We start from the raw sequence: 21,207 nt of genomic DNA, 5'->3' as shown, positions 1-21,207 counted from the left end.
CGGCCCAGCCCCGACCTGCCGGCCCGGGCCCAGCCCTCGCCCCTTGGGCCCGGGGCCGGTGGGGCGCGGGGGTCCCCTGCCGCGGGGTACTCCTCGCCTCCAAGTTTCCCCTCCCCCTCCTCCCTCCCAGCCCTGCCCTAATCCCTGTCCCCTCGACGCGCTGTGTATAGCAGCTGTCGAGTCTCATTTAGGGGAGTAGCTGGCAGCCCGGGCTGATTGGAGGCAGTCAAACGGGTCTCAATGGGGGAAATCATTAAGTTAACACTTTATCTAATGTCCCCATTGTCTGGCCGGAGGCGCTGTTTCACAGCCGCGGGCAGACATGTCTCAAAGCAGCCCGGCCTCCGAAACTCTCCAGGGGCCGCGGAGGAGGCTCCAGCCCAGCCCCCCGCCCGACGGGCTCCTTGCGAACAAAGGTCGTGGCTGCCAACCAGCTCGAGCCTGGGCCCAGGGGCTTAGCTGGACTCACTGCGGGAGGGGAGAAGGGGGGCCTGGCTGGCAAAGCAGACATGGGGTCGGAGTGAGCTGCGGGGTGCGCACCTCGGGGCTCCCTCCGCCCAGGGAATGCTGCAGAGTGGTGCCAGGGGAGCCCTGTGCAGACAGTCCCCTTCGCTGGGACAGGGGCACCCCTGTTGTAACCCCAGCCCCTGCCCCTGCCCCTGGCCCAGCTCCTGCCGCAGCAGTGAGGGGCCGCAAGCCCGGCTCGGGGTCCCTGGTGAGCCCTGCTCAGCACCACTCCCTGTGCCCACCCGCCCACAGGTCGCATCCTCGACATCCCCTGCAAGGTGTGCGGGGACCGCAGCTCTGGGAAGCACTACGGCGTCTATGCCTGCGATGGCTGCTCAGGCTTCTTCAAGCGGAGCATCCGCAGGAACAGGACCTACGTCTGCAAGTCGGGAAACCAGGTACCGGTACCCGCCAGGCTGTAGGGACCAGGACCGGCACCTCCCCTGCCTGGGCATCCCCCCCCACCTGGGCCCAGGGGCCAGCAGGGCAGGGGCTGCACCTTGCTGGGCCTCCATGGGATCCCCCCACCCTGGGAACACTGGCAGCTCCTGGCACTGCTCCCCAGACCCGAGGTCAAACGTCAGTCTCCAGGACATGGATGGCCTGGGTGCAGCCAGGTGGTTGGAGGGGCCCAGGACAGGATGAGGGGCAGGCTGGGACAAGGCTGCCCACCCAACCCCCAGCTCCCTGCTTCCTGCTCTCCCCCCCTCCCCCCACCCCAGCCAGCTACATGTCCCCCTTCCAGCCCTGTGTCCCTCTGTGTCTGCAGGACAGGCTGGCAGAGGAGGGGACCAGCCTTGGGCATGGGGCACAGGCAGAGCAGGGCTGAAAGAATGAGGTGAGGGCAGGGCTGGGTGCCCTCTGGCTGGTAGCTGTCTCCTGCTCAACACCACTTCCCCAGGGCTTGCCTGCCCGGACCATGTGTGGATCCCACTCCAGATTTCCCTGGTCTGGCTAAGCCCAGATCTGGAGCCAGGTGCCCAGGGGGCCTGGGGCACTTCCAAAGGATAACAACATAGGAATTGCCAATGTCAAACCATAGGTCCTTCTTGCTCCATCTCCTGTCACACAGTGACAAAGTGGAGGCTAAAAGGGGGAGTGAACTGAATCTGACCAGGGTTTCCTTCCTCCTCACTGTTCCTCTCTGCCTTGCAGCCTCCAGCAGTTTAAGGTCTAGTTCTGATTCAGAGGCTGTGTCCCTAATAGCTCCTGATGCCCCTTTCCTCCAAGAATGTGTCCAAGCTCTTTTTCAAATGTGGCTAACCTATCAGCTACCCCACTTCCGGGTGGCCAGGAGTTCTGTCCTCACCGCAGCGCCATGCTGGGTGAAAAGGAACCTCCTTGGGTTACGTTTAAGCTGCCTGCCTACTCCTTTCATTTCATGACTCCTAGCTCTTGAACTGTGAGAGAGCACATAAAAAATCTCTGTGTCCTTTCTCTGCACTGTTCAGTATATTGTGGACCCTTGTCATGTCCCCCCATCAAGCATCTATCTCTCTTCCAAACTGAACAGGCCTAGCCTCTGTAGTGTATCCTCTCCTCCTAGGGAACCACTCCAGATCACTGATCATCTTTGTTGCCCTCCTCTGGACCCAGGCCAGGGTGTAGTCTGGGTGGTGGGGCAGGCACTGGGTTGTCCCAGTCCCCACTTCTCATGGCAGGGCTGTGCTGTGCTTGTTGCAGGGGGGCTGCCCAGTGGACAAGACGCACCGGAACCAGTGCCGGGCCTGCCGGCTGAAGAAGTGCCTGGAAGTCAACATGAACAAAGATGGTAGTTGAATCCTTTGGCCTGCCTGGGCAAATGAAGCCTAGATCTGGGCACACACTCCCCCAGGCTCTGGGAGATGAGAGGGTCAAGGGCAACGGCAGGGGCTGCAGGATGTGTGAGGCAGGCACAGGCTCGTATAATGCCAGTCCCATCCCAGCCCAGGTCCCATGTGTCCTGGAAGCCTTTTAGATCTACCACTTAGAGGAATCTTATGGCTACTCCCTGGGCCCAGGCGGGTCACAGCCTTGAGTGATCGCTGCCCCCCTGCTCAGGCTTGACTCCTGTCCAAACAGAAGGTTTTGCTGGATCTGAGACACTGCCTGGCAAGGGCATAGCCAGGACCTTGCCAAGTATGAACACCTGGGCTTTGGCAGATCTGCCCTGAGGGCTGCTGTGACACACCCACCACCCACCCACCTGTGAGCAGGGTAGGGGAAAGTGATGATAACTCTAAATCTCCTGCTGGCACTGATGTAACTAGTAACAGAGCAGGGCTGGAGAGATGGCTACGCATGTCCAGGCACACCAGATCATGCTATGACTGGGTCTGGGTAAAACAATCTGCCCTGGAAGATGTATGCTGTGCATGCTAGAAGGCATTGGCTATGCAGGATCCACTACTTCAGCACAGCTCACTAGGTGACTGTGCCTTAGGAGCCCCGCTGAAGCCAACAGGAGCCTTTCTGAGTCACTTGATTTTCTAACTCAGCCTTTTTTTCTCCCCTCCCCTTCCCCCCCACCCCAGCTGTTCAGCATGAAAGGGGCCCACGGACATCCACAATAAGGAAGCAAGTAGCTCTGTATTTCAGAGGACACAAGGAAGAGAATGGAGCTACCCCACACTTTCCCTCTGCTGCTTTACCTGCCCCTGCCTTCTTCACTGCTGTCACCCAGCTGGAACCCCACAATCTAGAGCTGGCTGCTGTGTCCACTACTCCAGAAAGGCAGACCTTAGTGGGACTTGCACAGCCAACTCCAAAGGTCAGCTCTCTCCCGCTGATGTATCTCGCGCTTTGCAGGCTAGATGAACACTTGGATGAGATGGGTTAACCAGGAATGGTCCTGCCTTGAGCAGCAGGTTGGACTAGATAACCTCTTGAAGTCCCTTCCTTCCCTATCTTTCTGTGTTTCTACTCAGCAGAGGACTGACAAGAAGATGTTACATTTAAGGCAAAATACTGAGAAACAAAATTGAGGTGGGGAGAACCTCAGCTTAGAGCTGGGTTCATTAAGAGGGATGAAAATTTCCCTTGGTTTTCCCAAGAATTGTGTTTGAATCAGAACTGCCAGATGGGACCTTCAATATTCATAAGATCATTTTGACATGGCGGGTAAAATATGAGTTTCTTGCTCTATGCAGTTAAACGCACTCACGTGCACTTTAAACAGTCTTACATATGCATATGTGTTACATAGAAACGCACACATGTGCAGTGGAACAATGCATAAGTACTGCCACCTACAGACTACACATCAGCCAACTTGTTTCTACCTTACTAGATGCTGAACTAGGAGAACTGTTGACTTTCTGTTCAATAAATGTCCACCTCTATAATGATTAGTCCCTAATCCATTGTCAGGTTCCGAACAAATCACTGCAGTCTGTCCAGATGGCTGTGTTCACAAATGTGATCAATCTTCCTGTTTATTTCTTGGCTTTGAAATGATATAGACAGTTTCAGTAACCTGAAAAATGAGGAGCTATCTGAGAGTTATTCATAAGAACCAAAATATATCCATATTACTTTATCAAAATATATATAGGCACATTTGCACAGATAACCATCTAAATTGTTGTAAATCAAACTGGTTTATAAAGCCTGAATCAGTTGTTGAATTGGGGGCTCTTAACATATATAGTATTTCCCTGCTCTTATAGCAGAATTTGAATACTTCTGCAGGTAGGGGATCAAGCTATATATCAGCAGACTTTTTTTACTGTTACAGGTATAGTCTGTCTTTACTTTTCATGTAGTGCAATCCTACATCATTTATTCACATGGACAGCAATCATGTAACATGCTTTAGAGAGGGGGCACTGAAACCAATGGAAGATTTTTTTTGTTGGCTGAAGGATAGGATTGCTGGAATTATATACTGTACAGGAGAATAATTGCTGAAGTGCAGGTGGGTATATGTGTGAACAATGTGATGTTTTTCCTTCATCTTATATGATATTGACTTATTTTATTTCTTCTAACAGTATCCACATGAAGTCAATGGTACACCTATGTATCTCTATGAAGTGGCTACTGAATCTGTTTGTGAATCCGCAGCCAGACTTCTCTTTATGAGCATCAAATGGGCCAAAAGTGTTCCAGCCTTTTCCACTTTGTCATTACAAGATCAGGTAAGGATTACACAATAAGTAATTATGCTTAGCTTAGTAACAGTATTTAAGAGGGGTTCAATCTTTAAAATTCAGATATGCATCTGGATTTTTACCATTCCAGAGCTCTAAATGCTTTTGTTCTGGCTAGTAACAAAGATATATTATTTTAACAGCAATTTTCATGTGACTGAAATAGTTATTTTATAGAGCAGATGAAACTCAAAAAGGGAACAAATGATGATATAAGATAATTTTTCTTAAGAGGCAGTACACTCCAGAGGGCAGGGCAAAAGGCAGGAAAACAAGAGATCTAAGGTGAAATCCCAGCCCCATTGAAGTCAATGGTTAACAATCTGACTTCATGGATCCATGATTTTACTTCTGGGCTCTTCCACAGCTTTACTATTATGTAAGCTTTGGTGAATCACTTAGCTTCTCTGTGTCTCAGCCTCCCCTTCTGTAAAATGGGGGTAATGATATTTTTTCTCTATTTTAAAATCCATTGGTGCTTATGGATGAAAAGTACTTTATGAGTTAGATATTACACTTCTTAATTCTAGTAGTATACATTTGCCAGTTGATTTTGTAATAATTCTATGTCAATGGAGTTACTTCACTTTCATGCCAGTGTGATGATGAGAGCAGAATTTTGCTTGCCTTTTTTTGTTAATTAAAATCTTCCTTAATTTGTCTTGTTTTCCTCTGTGACAACTTGCCTTTGCCTCAAGTAAATTGTGTGCAAACCAAGTCATTTCTTAATGACTTGATTTTTGATGAGGACATGATGCATTGTGTATACTGTATTAATTCTGAAAAGTAATCAGGCAATAATAAAAGAAAAAATCAATACAAAACCCCAATCACAAAATATTCTTAATATTTTGATGTTATTGAGTTTAATTATGTAATATGATTACTAGAAAGAAAAACACTGTATTTTAAATAGCACATATAACTATATTAATTGACTCTTCTAAAAGTCACCAAATAGAATACACTAATGTATCATAGACCAAACATTGTAAGCCTTATTGGACAAAAACAAGTGCACATTTGGAGCTAAAAAAGATCTTTTTTAGAAGGGCAATGGTGTCGTCTTCCTAAAACAGAAAGGCATTTATTTAGATAAATTGAAATATCCCTTTGCCAGGGCTAGTCCCAGATTTTGAGGGTACTTTTGTAGAATTAAATAGGCAGGGCCTCATTCATTTTCCCTCTAAGTATTGTCACTGGTGAATCAGATTTGTACATTCAGGGCCACTGACTGAGATGCTGCAGTGAGGGCATAAGCCAAAGAATTAACAGTGAAAAGGAAACTGTATTTATGAAGACAATGGCCCAGATTCTTCCACTGCTGAATGCAAGCCACCACCATTGGCTTAATTACAGTTGTTCCTGTGTGGCTGGATCTGACTATCACAGAGTTCAAAGGAAGTACAATTAGGCCCGGACCACATGCATAATAGGCTTTGCTCTGAATATCACAGTCACTTCAATAAGAAAGCTCTCCCATAATGCAAACTGTGGCCCAGTTCAGCCCTGGATCATTACTATCAATGGCAGTCCACCTGGGCCAGGACTTAATTTGGCTTGATTTATAAAAATTCCCCCGGAGGCCATGCCTGCTAGAGGAGTGAGGTGGGGTAGTGGAAGAATTTCTGAGAATACAGACCATTCTATACCACTCAACATTCCTCAGAAAGATAGGACAATTACCTGTCACAGACATCAGAATATCCTGTCATCTTAAGAGAATCAGCTACATATTTTATTTTACATATACTGAATATAAAGAAGTTGTAATAGCCATTGAGTCTCTTTTAAAGTGGAAGCCTTTCATCTTTCCCATTATTCTGTACATTTTCTAGAAATGGATGAGTTGAAAAAGTTTCAAGGATCTTTTTAGATATGCCCATCACTAACAGGAGGTCATCCTTTCAGACCAGCTGCAGGACACACAACTCTGGAGATGCATACACTCCAGAATCCATAATCTGAGTATAGTACTCTGGCTCAAATAATCAAGACTTTTCAAACTTAAGAGGTTTTCAGTTCTTGGATTTTGTTTGAATTTCTTTCTACCTTGGTTCCTCTATCATACTCAGGAGAATTTCAAAGATCTTATTTTTAAAGCCTTTTTTCCCCATAATTAATCAGAGAGTTGATTCTTGTAATTGAACAACTATTCAATTTAATTTGACAATGGTATGGATATTGATGTCTGAATTTCCTTTGTATATCTCTGATGTCTGCCTGAACAGAGTCCGAAATCATTTCCTAGGATCTGTTTTTGTTTAGAAATCCTCTAGAAAAATTAAAATATTGTGAATCTATAACTGTATGTCACCGTTCTATCTTGAAAAGTGTGAAAACCAGCCTGTTGACAATATACCCATTACTAACAAAAGGTCATCCTTTCAGACCACCTGTAGGACACACAACTCTGGAGATGCATACGCTCCAGAGTCCATGATCGGAGTATAGTACTCTGGCTCAAATAATAATTTGTCATTAAATGATTTTTCTCAGGAGCTGCATATAAGCTTCCTGGAAGCTGCATGCAGCTCAGAAGCCAGTTTGGTCACAGCTGTTGAAGATCATTGCCTATTCTGGAGCAAAGTAGAAATAAGTGTCCAATCTCAAAAAACCCAGAGATTTTTTAATTACTTTGAGAAACAAGGGTCATTTATAAATTAAGCATGAATTAATCAAACTGGTGCTTTTAAAGCTTTATGAATAGGAATTTGAAGAAACTCAGCTTTCAGAGAATAAAGCCCTTTAACTTTCTGAAGTCTTCAGGCTTCAGGTGGGAAAGAAAATACGAAATTTATATCTTCCAGGAAACACAGTTCATTCTCGTATCTGCATGACTGAGTGACAAAAAGATTTTTTAAAGGAAATAAGTGGCTCTGAATTGATTTCTTCATACAACACACAAACCTGCATATCTAAAAGAGATATCAGTTCTTTATAAAGCAGAGATTATCTGGAGGAGGATATAGCTTATAGTCTCCAGTGTTCAGAAATAATTAGGAGTTTGTTCTGTTCTACTCAGAGCAGACCTGAGATGGATACCACACTTCACATTTTTTCAACTGTAGCATAATATGCTGTGCAGTCTTTGTTACTGTAAAAGCCAATGCAATTATTTAAACATTGATTATGTATAAATAGAGTTATGATTACTTACTTTTCAGTCACTATCTCAATGTTGTATTACATCTCTGCAATGCATTTTAGATAGTATGAAATGACTGTGATGATAAGTATTTTGACTTACGAAGCTCTATCCCTCAATCTAATGAAATCTATGCAGTTTGAAATACTAAGTATTAAACATTAGACATATGATAAGGAATTTACATTTTTTGCATGATATTGATACTGCTGATATACGCTGCTTACACATTTGAGTCTAAGAAAATGAAAGTTCAATTACAATTTTGTCTACCTTTTTTCCATGTTAAAGAAACATTGCCAGAATTGGTAGGCCTGATAAGTGACTTTCCCTTTCCCCTAATAAACTATATAGTTGAAACATCTGAGTTTATAAGCAAAATCTTTGGCTAACATGCAAAATTTATTAGGCTGAGGTTAATCAGATAGTTAGGAATCCCTCCACCTCTTCCTCCAGTTTCAAAGCACCAGTGTGGCCACTTTTGCAACCCCTTACAGAAGTCTTAGCATGGCAGTAGCATCATCAAGTCCTGAGCTTTGCTTCCCTTTCCTAAAAGAACAAAGCAGCTTCATTATGGGGAAGTCACCATGTGCTCTCTGTGGCATGTCCCCCAGCCCAGATCATGGAACTAATGAAGTTTTGGCAAAGGAAGTCGGCTAGGCCAAAAGTCCATACATGCAAAATTACACTGTGCTGTTTTTACCAGTCTAAGCCATAACAAAGCTGAATTCTCCTCTCCTGTACACTGATGCATCTCCAGTGAAATCAACTGCATTGTCTCTGCAAAAGAAGAGGCAAGCATAGCACAGTGGTTGCCATTCAGCCTCCCTGTGAAAAAAAATCTACATCACCAAATGAGTGAGCAAACCATGCCAGAAACTGCACTGATCAGATCTAAATCTTGGTACTCCAGACTTCTTGGTTGCTTGGGTTTGGAATTGTTTGGTCCATTATGCAGAGAGAGGGACAAGCCAAAATGCTTGGATCTGGATTCAAACAGGTGAGGGAAGTTTGTAGCTAAGGGTCTCACTCTGAAGGGAAAAAAAATCAGCAACCAGTTTGCAAGGATTATCTTAAGCAAAGTAGGAAAACAAGTAAAATTGAAAATATGCAAGTATCTACGTGTACCATCTAAGAATGACAGATTCATTCAGCCAAGAATGGGTTAAAGGTAAAAATGCTATTTCTGGTGATCATAAAGTAGTGCTTTGAAGGGACTCTCTAGCAAATGAGGTCACCATTGATTTGATAAATCATATATTTGTAACGTAAAACATTCTAATGTAGAAGCAACATCACCAAAAGAACTGTTCAGGTTCTATTCCCCCCTCTATGTGTATACCTGTTAACACTGAGGATTTTAGTGGCAACCATTAATCCTTCCAGATCATGGTGCATGCGTGAGAGGTCACCCAGACCTTCAACACATATGACTAGGGAGGAGTGGAGGCTACCCAGATCTTCCATCTCCCCTTTATGCCACTGAGACCAAATCCAAAGGCCAGACTGAGTCCAGATGTTTGGTGCCTCCATGGCTGTGATTGTATAAGCATCCAGGAATCAAACCCAGGTCTCCTGTATGGCAGACAAGTATTCTACCACTGAACCCCCAGGGGACTCCAACACTGAGGTGCACACGGAGAGAAGAGGCCTTTCACTGTAGAAGCCTACTCAAGAAAAATATGCATAGATGTTTATATAGACTGCAAGGCCTTTGTGGTGGGATCTGTCTCTGTTTCTGTTTGTACAGCACCTAACACCATGGAGATTCTCTCCACCCACAGCCTAAAACAAGTCATTAGTCTCAGTAATAGATCTACAATACATATAGTTAGGCATAGATACCTTATAAAAAAGATGAAAGAAAAGCTAAAGTACTCAGAGGGAAAAATACCATGACAGGCATTTAAAGTAGTTTTTAAAATAACAGAAATTTACATAGTGAAATTGTTTATAAATCTATAAATTATACACCATGTTATATTGTACATCTATTGTATAACAGCTGATGCTTTTGGAAGATGCTTGGAGAGAACTGTTTGTTCTAGGAATAGCACAATGGGCCATTCCAGTTGATGCTAACACTCTACTGGCTGTATCTGGTAAGAATTGCACAATTTAATGACTTTGTTATAGAAATTACCATAAAAATACATTACTGAAAAAAGAACAACATGTAAAGAATAACAAATTTGTACTGAACAATAGAGCATACCTGTCATTTATAAATCTATATTTAAATGCAAATAATGTTGTTTTGTTGTATTCATGACTGCTTGCATTGTCATTTAAATGCAAATTACTGTGTTTGTTATCATCCAAGAGAAGATTTTATATTAACTTTCATACAATATAGTCAGTTTACATGGCATCAGATATCTAAGAGTGACAATTGAATAGATATTGATATAGAGGATTTTGTCAGAAATCAATATAAAATACTGCAAATGCCTTAATATTAGAGTATTTATTTCACATGTTTTTATTGTAGGCATGAATGGTGACAATACAGATTCTCAGAAGCTGAATAAAATTATTTCAGAAATACAGGCTTTACAGGAGGTTGTGGCTAGATTTAGACAACTTCGGCTAGATGCTACCGAATTTGCCTGTCTCAAATGCATTGTCACTTTTAAAGCTGGTAAGCAGAAATATCCCCTTGCTTTTTCACTCTGATTACTATCAGTTAGCTACTTAAAACAACATTTTGTAGCAGAGATCCAATTACATCGGCTTACAGTTTTCTGCTGCTCAGTACTGATAGGCAGTGTTTCATGTAAGTGTTAAAAACATTGTACAAATCACAGTGCATTCTTAGATAAATTTAATTAACACTAATGTAAATGTTTTTGACCAACTGAAGAGTCAAACTGACTGGTTACGGATCTGCTTTCCAGTACCTACACACAGTGGTTCTGAACTCAGAAGTTTTCGAAATGCTGCCGCCATTGCAGCCCTTCAAGATGAAGCTCAGCTCACTCTGAACAGTTACATCCATACCAGGTGACTGCTGTTTTTTTCAATATGCTTTTAAAATGCTGTAGGTACCCTCCATGAAGGCAGTGGCACATTTCCATTGATTTAATGGGGCCAAAGTTTCACACACCAGGTCAATGATGAATGTATGTCTGTGGCAGAACCTAGATTCTGCAAATGGAATAAGGGATATGGAATTTATTCAGATAAATGGGAAAATGGAGTTTTTTTCATCTGGGATTTTTCACAGCATTAAATAACAAAAACAATAAAAGCAATAACACATATAATAATAGCAGCACTTTTCTTCCAAGAATTAAAATCTTTTTACTGTATTGCTATACCCATTTTGAGGTGGGGAAACTGAAGCACAGAGAAGTGAAATCACTCATCCAAGACCCTAGAATGAACCCATTCCAGAGATGGGAACAGAAAAACTGAGATCTTGTGACTCTTAGTTCAGGCCATAGCAACTAAAATTATGAGAGTTAAAACATTAAAGAAGATTTTCACTTCAGTCTAGTCCTGTGTAACATAATCAAGATGCAGAAAACAACCATAAGAAGGTGCAACTGTCACCTTTTAAAATTAACAAGAATAAAACTGGGAAGGCACTATGCAATCTACAAACCACTCTACTATTCTTCTTACTATATAAGCTGTCTTTTCAATATTACCACTGCTTAGAATAACTTCCCAACTTGAGCCACAAGTCTAGGAGTGTGGCCCAAGCAGTTCATTTGGCAACTGGGACACTGTGGGGAGAGATGCATAGGGGAGAAAAGTGCAATGGGAGAAAGGGTGAATCTTCTAGCTCATTCTTTGCAATTCTTCCATCCATTTGAGGGGCTGCAGTGGTAAGTTCTGAATGGTCTTACCCCTACTTAAGTTAGCCTTGAAATTCAGAGAGGCAATTTAGAGATGGAGGGAGTAGGTAGAAAGGAAAGGAAGGGGTGTAACTTCTATGTGGTACATTGCAGCTTTCCCATTCCCTTTGCAGTTCACTACCCTTGTCCCCTTCTAAATTTTTGTAATGCCTAGTGCAGTGCTTCCCAACCTCGGGTCGCGACCCAAATGAGGGTTGCGGAGGCAATGTCAGTGGCACCGCACACCAAAGACAAGCTGCACCACATGCTTCCCAGCCCGTGCTCCCAGGCTGCTACTGCAGTCCACTCCCAGCACCAGGTTGCAGCAAAAAAAGGTTAGGAACCACTAGTCTAATCAAATCAAACTGCTTCTTCCAGGCCTGGATCCACAGAGGGTGCAGTAGTGTGGCTGCACCCTCCCCTTTTGGATTGGACCGCACCATAGGAGCCTCTGGGGACTTTTTTAAGGTCCTAAAGGAGGTGCAAATCCCTCCTCCCCGCCTCTTCTCTATCTCTCTCACCTGCTGCTGTTTCTTTCTTTGCTGTTCTGGGGGTAGGAGAAGCACCAGGGGCTATTCCTTCTGCCCCAGTCTGGCTGCATGCAGGCTGGGCTCAGTTGGGGATGGTGACAAAAGCAGTATGGATGTGCAGGGGGAATCCCCTGCCCTGCAGCTGCTTTCAGGAAATGGGGCAGGGAGGAGGGAACTACTCTTCTGTCATGCTGTGGCTGCTATCTCCATCCCCAGATGAAGGGAGGGGTTGAGGGGAGGGAAGGAGAGTGGGGATTTTCACCTGCTTTAGGGACTTGGAGGCTTTTAAAGGGGTCTTTCTGCATCAGGGGGGCAAAAAAGGCTGGCAGCTAGGGGTGCAACCACCCCTGTAGTGCAGGTTGCTGCTCCTGCACCCCTTTTTGAGAAATCCTGGATTCACTGTTGGCGTCTTCCTCTACTATTGTTCTAAGAATGAGCAACACTCAAATTTACTCTTTTGAACAAGGGCTTTTCCTCACCTTCCACTGACCCCTTCACTCTTCTGGGACAATGGAGCTCTCTTGTGAAAAAAATAAAGCTCTTCTGTGCAAGAAATAGCTTTCTCAGAAGACAGTCAAAGACTGTTGAATGAATTCCCTCAGAAATGACCACAAACCTCACCATCTTCTGCTCCAAGCACCAGGCCCTTCCTTTGACTTTGCCTTAAATATGAACATACAACAATGTCCATTTACATATTTATCTGTGTGTGTACATCTAATACAAAACACTCCACTAGACACATTTCTGTCTCTGGTGACAGGAGGAGAGAACAAATATGTGACTAACTAAGAAATGGTGGTGATAAGCATTATATAGAAACAGAATAAAATAAAGGATATGATTTAATGATCAGTGAGTTACATGTGTGAATTCAAATGGCAACACATCCCTAAGGAAATCCTAAAAATTAAACACAGCTATCACCTACACTTAAATTCAATCATTTTCCAAACCCAAGAACATTTTTAATTGTTTTATATGTATAAGAAAAACGATGCTCACTGTCTTTGAAGTCCACTTGTTTAGATTAAAGAAAGTAACCTACACTGTGGAAGTTAACAAACATACAGCAGCCTGTTGCAGCAGTACATAGTGAAAGGGCCAGAGTGGCATCTTTGTGGCCTCTGGAAGAATCTCCACATCAATATTATGCCACAGGATTCAGGCTTACATGAGCAGTCAGAGGGAGAAGCCAAAGATGTTACACTCCAAGTTCCACAGGAACAGATTTTCCGCTGGTGAATGCCTTGGAAATCCTCTTATTTACACTAGTTGTACACTGGTATAGTTCTGTATGCTTCAGTGTTGGAGGAGAATTAGGTTCCAAAAATCCCAGGCATAAGCTTGGGATTTACAGACTGAGTGACACAAAAACTATGCCGCAGCCCAGACTGCTGTCAACAGCGATGCCAGGCAGTAAAACATATTGGATAGATCATATTCTTCCATAGATATTTCTGCAGGAGCTAGCATTAGGCCCAATACCACATGGGTAAAAAGTAAAAGCAGAAATTAGGAACAACATTATTTCTCTCTAGCCTTCCTCGGTAATTCATTATTTTAAATCCATACTGATTGGCATTTTACTAATGCAGAAAAATCTATGCCACTTTTCTGGAAAGGCAAGCATTAAAAAATGCTGTTAGTTAAGTTTTCTGGATCTAAAACAAAACATTTGTTTCTCTTTTTTTTTGCAGTGCCTTATGGTTTGCACTATATTTTGATGTATTCTCATAATAGTGTGTGGAATTTTGTAGGTGAAGCCCTGCTTGCACTGAAATCCATGGCAGAACTCACATTGATTTAAATGGGATCAGGATTTCATTCTCAAGTTTCACTACGTACCATTACATGAACAGAAATGGCTTGATTCTGCTCTCTCTCTCATTTTACACTTGTGTCAATCTTTTGATTTCACGTTGGTGAAATCATTTGATTTCAGGGCAACTGCTCCAGGCTTAAATGGCTGCAGTAGGAATGTTCTCATATTAGACCCAATTCCTTTTTCACTTACACTAAGTAAGTTAGGAGTAATTGCTCTGAATTTAGCAGAGTTATGTTGGTGTTAAACCAGCACGAGTAAGATCCAAATGTGGCTCATATTGTTTTACTTTTTAAAAACTGGAAGGGATCTGTGACTGAAGAGAATGTAGAACCGCCTTTTATACATGCAGATTTTCTGAGGGCAGGGGAGGCAATTTAGCTACTTAATCAGAGTTTTACTATTTTAAATGTAAACTCGTAGTATTTAAACAGTATTTATATAGCACCCAGAAGCATGCAAAATAATTCATATAACATGCTGGATAGATTTAATTTTTAATATTATCAACACATTTTACTTATGATTCTCATGTGAATTGCACCTAATTCATGATTATTGTCTCAGATGCCAGGACAACATTTTGTCCCTGTAGGAGTTATCCTTCTGAGGAAACTAAACAAAATATCTAGATAACAAATATTGGCTCAAATCCTGCTAAACTGACTCGGGAGCATTTCCACTAAAGTCAACATTTCAGCTCATGTAAGAAAAGGATAAAACTAGTGGAGAGTAGATTTAGGTTAGACATCAGGAATAATTTTTTTACAGTAAGGGTGGCCAGAATCTGGAATGGGCTTTCAAGAGAGGTGGTACTATTACCTAACTTGGAGGTCTTCAAGAGGAGGCTTGATAGTCACCTGGCTGGGGTCATCTGACCTCGGTCCTCTTTCCTGCCAGGGGCAGGGGGTTGAACACAATGATCCATTGTGGTCCCTTCTGACTCTACAATCTATGAATCTATGAATCTATGAGTAAGCACTCATATAATATAAAGGTTCAACCCACAAGTAACATCCAATCATACAATTTGCTGATTCAGGTATTTGCTGTTCCATGAGGTAAGCTAATTTGACTTTTAGAGAAATATTGAAAACCTCAGTAAGATTCCCTATGTTTTTGTATTCTAGGTATCCCACACAACCCTGCCGTTTTGGAAAACTTTTATTGCTGTTGCCAGCTTTACGTTCAATAAGCCCATCTACAATAGAAGAAGTGTTTTTCAAAAAGACCATAGGGAATGTGCCAATTACAAGACTGCTTTCAGATATGTACAAATCCAGTGACATATAAATTACCTTAAGAATAAACAATCAGGATGGACAGTTTGAGAAGAACTTTTATTCATGGAGAATAAGCCTCAACTAACACACTCTACAGGAACCATAAGCCTGGGAATGGTTAGCCTTTAAACTCATTGACAAAGGAAAAGTATCCCAGTAGATATGATTCTTCTGCCTTGAACAGAGTGCTTTAGATCATGGAGAGAATGCTTTTCCACACAGATGGACTGCAATGGATGGAATTTGGCTGCTTCTCCTGTTACTACAGGGTGGTAGCAATTCATTTGTCAGTCACAGTTAACAAAGACTATGCTATTCTCTCCTTTAGCCGGCAGATTAAGATAAAATGTGAAAGAAGGTACTTTATATTTCTTTCAATATTTGGAATTGGGTAACCAAACTTTGCTCCTATTTGTTATGCGACATGAGGTGGCCTTCAGAACTGTTTTAAGAGTAGCTTATGTTGGTGAACATGTTCTTAATATTATAGGAAACATTTAAAATCAGGTTACCAAAACATTGCTTCTGTTGTAATACATCATAAAGTGGCCTTCAGAACTGATTTTAAAGTAGCTTATGTTGGCAGTTATGTTTGGGAACCAATAGGCCAGGCCTTCCTGTAAAATGAACTGGTGAACGTTGATGAGAATCTCACCAGAATTTTGGTTTGGTTAACACCTAAAAGACAAAAGAGCTTTACACACACACGCACGCAAGCACACACGCACATCCATCCCTAAAAACAAAATAAAAGATAAGTCTGATAAGGAAGACTAAAACAGCAAAACCAAATAAAATGGAGACGATTGATTTAAGCATGCAGATCGCTGTCCCATCGACATAGTGCTGAAACCAAAGGCAATGGTGGCCAAACTATTTGTCAGTGAGATGTGCAGAAAGGTGAAATAACTCACAAAAATAATGGGAAAAAGCTTACTTTAGAAGAAATAAAGATGGTTGATTGGTACAATGCTAACGGTCTTTGAGACTCTCCAATGCCTTTTTTTTAGAAAACTCCAGGTTCTAACAAAAGCCTTGATCATCTACACACGTTATAAGCTGCTTATTTGATATGAGACAATACATATGAAAAAGTAGGAAAAACCATTTAAAAGATAGCTGCTGTACTTTACAAATTTTGATTTGTTGTTAGAAACTAGCACTGAGAAAAATCAGCACTTGGACTATCATAGAATGAGTAAAACTTTTCTTGTACAAAGTGGATTAACTGATTTGTGAAGTTAAAAAGTTGTACTCATTGTATTTACAAAGAATAAAAATATATTGGATTTAAATTAGCCTTTCTTTGTTTTTTTTAACTTGTTTCACTCCACCCCTGTTTTAATTTCCTCTAGGTAGCATATACTCTTCTAAGCAGAGAGCAGGCATATTCTTCAAATAGATGTCTACCTGCCACAGGCCTTTTTACATCTTCCTCTGAAGCATCTGGTACAACTCCTTCTGGAAACAAAATAAAAGGCTAGGTGGGTCACAGATCTAGTCTAGCATGGCAGTTCCTATGCTGTGCACATTGCTGATAGTTAAACAACTATGCAGCTAACAAGAGGCTCTTGAGGCAAAAATCAATTAAGACAGTTTTACTTAGGTGTGCAATTATGCATTCAATCCAGAGAAAGGGAATCAGCTCCCAGATGGAGAGAAAAAGTTAGAAGGTCAACAAAAAGCAGGGAAGAAAGTGAAGGACAAGGATTGTTGAGTGGTGACTGAAGAACATACAGTGAAAGTACTATATGGAGGTACCAGCATGCAACAGTATGTTGCTATTTCTAAATGTCAAGAAATAAAGACCACAAATGAAATCTTGGCTCCACTGAATTCAGTGGTAAAACTGACTTTAGTGAAGCCAAGATTTCACCCCATATGTTTTCCAGTTGTTCAGATCTGTGAAGACTTTTGCATGTCACACATTCCAAAGTGGCCAAATAAAGCAAACAGGGCTGTTCTTCGAAGTATAGATGCTGCGGCTTTCAGCATCTGAGGAATTGCCGTCTTGTATGAGTGGCTATGGACTGAGTGGAACCATCCTTCTGAAAGTGAGGCAAATCCTGGAATTATGTTCACCCTAAACCCTCTGTCTATGCAGTATTCCCACAACACATGTAAGGATTTGTGTTTTCTGCTCTCTGTGCACCTGGGAGGAGCAGAGGGAACATGACATGGCAGAGAGCGGCAATTTATTTCAAGTGCTAAGACTGGACTGCATGAAGCTCTGGCTAGTATGCATGTATCTAATTTAGCTGCCTGTGAAATCACCTTGTTTTAAGATTCAAGTATGCAGCTTTTCATCTTTTTAATGCCAATTTACATAGACAGCTGTGTTAAATACAAGGAACCAAAAATCAGCATAATTATAGCAAACAGCAGGAACAACAATATAATTCTGCAACCGCATTCGTTAAACCTTGTTGTATGTACCTTAAGATGGTCAGACTCTTGGATCTAGGGGTGTACAACTAACTAAATTTGGCTGAAAAATAAATTTGCTGAAAAATATATTTAAAAATCCATTTCTGTACAAACAATTCATCATTTTTAGGCATGCTTTAAAAAAAGCAAAGTGTTAGATTCACAAGAGGACCTAGGTACCATTCATAAAACCAGTGAAGAGGACAACATGATGGTGGAGTCCCTTTTACCCTATAGTAGCTCTAACACTATGGTGCTAAGAACCTTGCTCTTGTGTATCTTAACCACTAGCATATACAGCAACAAGGAATAGGAAGGTGGGTTCAAAATCCCTCTGTTGGATTCAGAGCAGGAATCTGAAGTAAGTTCATGTTTCAGGAGAACTCCCTACCACTAGCACTGGCTATTCTGGAGTATGTGTCTCAGGCTCCACTCCTGAAGCTGTTCTGCTGTGCATGCATGGTTAACATATTGACTGAGAGAGAGAATGCCACTATAACCTGGTGGTTCAGGCACTCCCTTGAGATATGAGTAGACCTCAGTTCAAATCTCTGCTAAGAATCAAGCACTGAGTGGATTTCAACCTTTGCCTCCCACCCTGCAAGCAAGTGTTAAAGACCACTCCTCTTGTCCTCACTGGTTCTGAATGGTGCTTGAAGTCCCACGTGAGTCTTCCAAAACTAAGCAATTCAAACTTTTGGGCAATATGGAAACAAACTGTTTCTATGTTTAAAGCTTTCTTCTTTATCCCACCAAAACTACTAGCTATATTGTTCTCCAATTTACTAAGAGAATTGATTAACCTGAAACTGCCTTTCAGCAAATACATTATTCACAAAAGCAAACTGTCCAATGATCATTTTTACATCTATTTTGCCATTGCTAGAAAAGGCATTCAAGGGACATACTGGCAGTCTCGCTGCCAAATTAACAGGTGTTTGTCCATAACTGCATGAAACTGGGTGCATTGCTTTGGGAATGTCATACTGTGACTGAGAAGAACATAGCTTGTAGGCAGAGAGGACCATGGGTGACTGGTGCCACCTTAGTCGGGCGGAGGGGGAGGCACATGGCCTCCAGCAATCAGTCAGCGACCGGCCAGTCGCGCCGAGCGGGAAGTGGCCACAGCACTCCCGGAAGTGGCCACAGCGTCTTCACTCCCTGGCTGGCACTTGCGGGGGGGCACCAGTGCTCCCACCTGCGCCCCCTGCCCGTCACCTGAGCAGGCAGCGTGGCCTGTCAGGGGCAGCACCCATGCACCCCCTGTGCATTGCCACTGAAGAGGACAGAAGTTTCAGGGCCCAGTACAAGTCACTTCATATAAAAAAAGAGTAGCAAGTGCCACTGATGATGCATTTGGAGTCATCATCCCCATAGCAGTAGGCCTAGCCCCAGCATGAGGTGCAACCTGGATACCCCAGGCACTAGAATTGAGAACCAGCTATATAAAGACAGAACTCCCCTCCCACAGAAGATCATGTGTGTTAGGAGAAAGAGAGATAAGCTTAGTATCATTTCAGCAAGGTGGATGAGACTCTCTATTGGCAAAATTTCACTGGAAGGCCCTTCCCTAAATTATGGCTTTAGCAGGGCTCAAATAGGAATAGGTGTAGTAAAAACCAAAGTATGAGGAGCTGGCATGGTAAGTAAACCCTCACACTTAGGAAGCAGTCACTTCCTCCAAGTCAGTTCCTCAGTGCGCACATCAACACGTGTGAATACTCTTGGATGGGTTTACTTCAGAGTAATTTACTGTGGAGTAAACCCACCATGGGCAGGCATTTGGGAGCAGATTTGTTACTCTTGGCAACAATCAGCTCCTGCCCCCTGGTGGCCATCTTTAAAAGACAGCCCCTACTCCCTGCTTCCTAGCCAACTGCCTTCCTGGCCTGGAGCAGCCTGCAGAGCACAGCGCCAGCACATGGTGGCTTCACCAGAGCCTCTGCCCGCTGTGTCATGGCTGCTCCACCCTCAGGCCCCGGGAGCGATGTCCTCCGCCCTGGGCTCCTGCTCGTCACCCTGCTTGCTGTGCTGCCCCGCCATGGTGACCACCACCTGGGCCAAGTCAGTCTTGGCCCTGGTGGCCCTGCCGTGTGGCACAGCCACCTGGCCTGGCTCACTACAGTGTCCCAGGCCTCCTCCCATCATACGCCTGCTGCCTGGACCCCGTGCTGCTGCTCAGACCCTGGCAGGGATGCTGACAACTCACACCTGGACACCACCATGGGGGCCATCCACATGCTCTTTGGCTTCCTACCCCACCACCTGTGGGCCTACCCAGCCAGCCAGGACTGGTGGCTGCACATCATCCAGACCACCTGGGGCAAAGAGCAGTGGCTGGACCCATTCCAGATGACCCAGGCCACCTTCCAGGAGCTCCTCAATCAGCAGACCACCGCCGTGTAGTGGCTTCTCCCCATGGAGACCTGGCAGCCCATCACTCTGCTCAAGCTGGCCACGCCTGCCAACCTGAGCTGTCAGCCAACTCTTCAGCATGGGCAAGATGACTGTCAGGAAGGCTGTCCTGGAGGTGTATGGTGCCCTCCAGGATGTGCTGAGACACCATGCCCTGGGTGCACACCCCCTGGAGGTGGTGGCAGGGTCTGTCCTCTGGGCTTCCCCCAGTGCATCAGGGCCCTGGATGAGACTGACATCCATGTCACCTGCCCATCTGGCAGTGACTGCCCCTACTACATTGACTACTGCGGTGCCTCCACCAATGTAAGAGGCAGCTCGGTGGGTAGTGCCCATGATGCTTGTGTCTTCTGCAACCCTGCCAGCCCTGGTGGAGAGCAGGTGCTTTGTGCCCGGGGTGCTGGACTTCCAGCTGGGCAAGGTGGCAGTCCCACCTCTCCTCATCAGGACTCCACCTACCCGCTCCTCCCCTGGCCAATGCACCCCTACACCGCCAGCTGGACCCCCACCAGGCACACTTTAACTGGTGCCTGGACAGGACCTGTGCCCTGGTGGAGTGTGCCTTCAGCTGCCTCAAGACATGCTGGTGCACTCTCACCACCCACCTCAAAGTTGCTGAGACTGACATCGCCCAAGTCACCATTGCAACCAGAGAACTGCATAACATTTCTTAGGCCCGAAGGGAACTCTTCTGTGAGGCCTGGGTGGAGAAGACGCAGCAAGTGGAGGATGCCTGACACTAGGAGTACCAGCTGTGGTGGCAGCTATAGTGGCAGTCCCCACAGCAGGGCAGCACAGTGAGCAGGGTGGTGAGTAGGAGCCCAGGGCAGAGGACGTCGCTCCCAGGGCCTGGGGGTGGAGCAGCCATGGCACAGCGAGCAGAGGCTATAGCTGCACTGAGCCAGGAAGGCAGGTGGCCAGGGAGTAGAGCTAGCTTTTAAAGATGGCCCCCCAATCAGGGCCACAAGAGAGTTGCTCACCCATCAGTGGAGGCCAACCACCTCCTCTTGCACTCCCTATTGTAGCCCACCTGGCCCCAAGCCCCAGGCTCACTGCACACCACCAGCACCACACTCACTGCAGAGTTCTCAGAAAAGCAG

General features: G+C 44.1%; 1 protein-coding gene across 1 annotated transcript in view; it reads left to right on the top strand.

The window, feature by feature from the left end:
* NR2E1 (nuclear receptor subfamily 2 group E member 1) overlaps positions 1-15,551 on the top strand; it is a 32,015-nt gene extending 16,464 nt beyond the window's left edge. Inside the window, exons 4-11 of the mRNA XM_025211393.1 lie at positions 721-905; positions 2,191-2,278; positions 3,021-3,256; positions 4,479-4,625; positions 9,791-9,887; positions 10,277-10,426; positions 10,683-10,788; positions 15,113-15,551. Coding sequence (XP_025067178.1) covers positions 721-905; positions 2,191-2,278; positions 3,021-3,256; positions 4,479-4,625; positions 9,791-9,887; positions 10,277-10,426; positions 10,683-10,788; positions 15,113-15,275 — 1,172 coding nt within the window. The 3' untranslated portion in view covers positions 15,276-15,551. The remainder of the gene's footprint in view (positions 1-720; positions 906-2,190; positions 2,279-3,020; positions 3,257-4,478; positions 4,626-9,790; positions 9,888-10,276; positions 10,427-10,682; positions 10,789-15,112) is intronic.
* The last annotated feature ends 5,656 nt before the right edge of the window (positions 15,552-21,207 follow it).

This window comes from Alligator sinensis, unplaced genomic scaffold, assembly GCF_000455745.1.
Source record: "Alligator sinensis unplaced genomic scaffold, ASM45574v1 scaffold962_1, whole genome shotgun sequence".
NCBI classification, from domain to species: domain Eukaryota; kingdom Metazoa; phylum Chordata; order Crocodylia; family Alligatoridae; genus Alligator; species Alligator sinensis.
The sequence above is the reverse complement of the archived record's forward strand: the minus strand, read 5'-3'. Positions and strand labels throughout refer to the sequence as shown.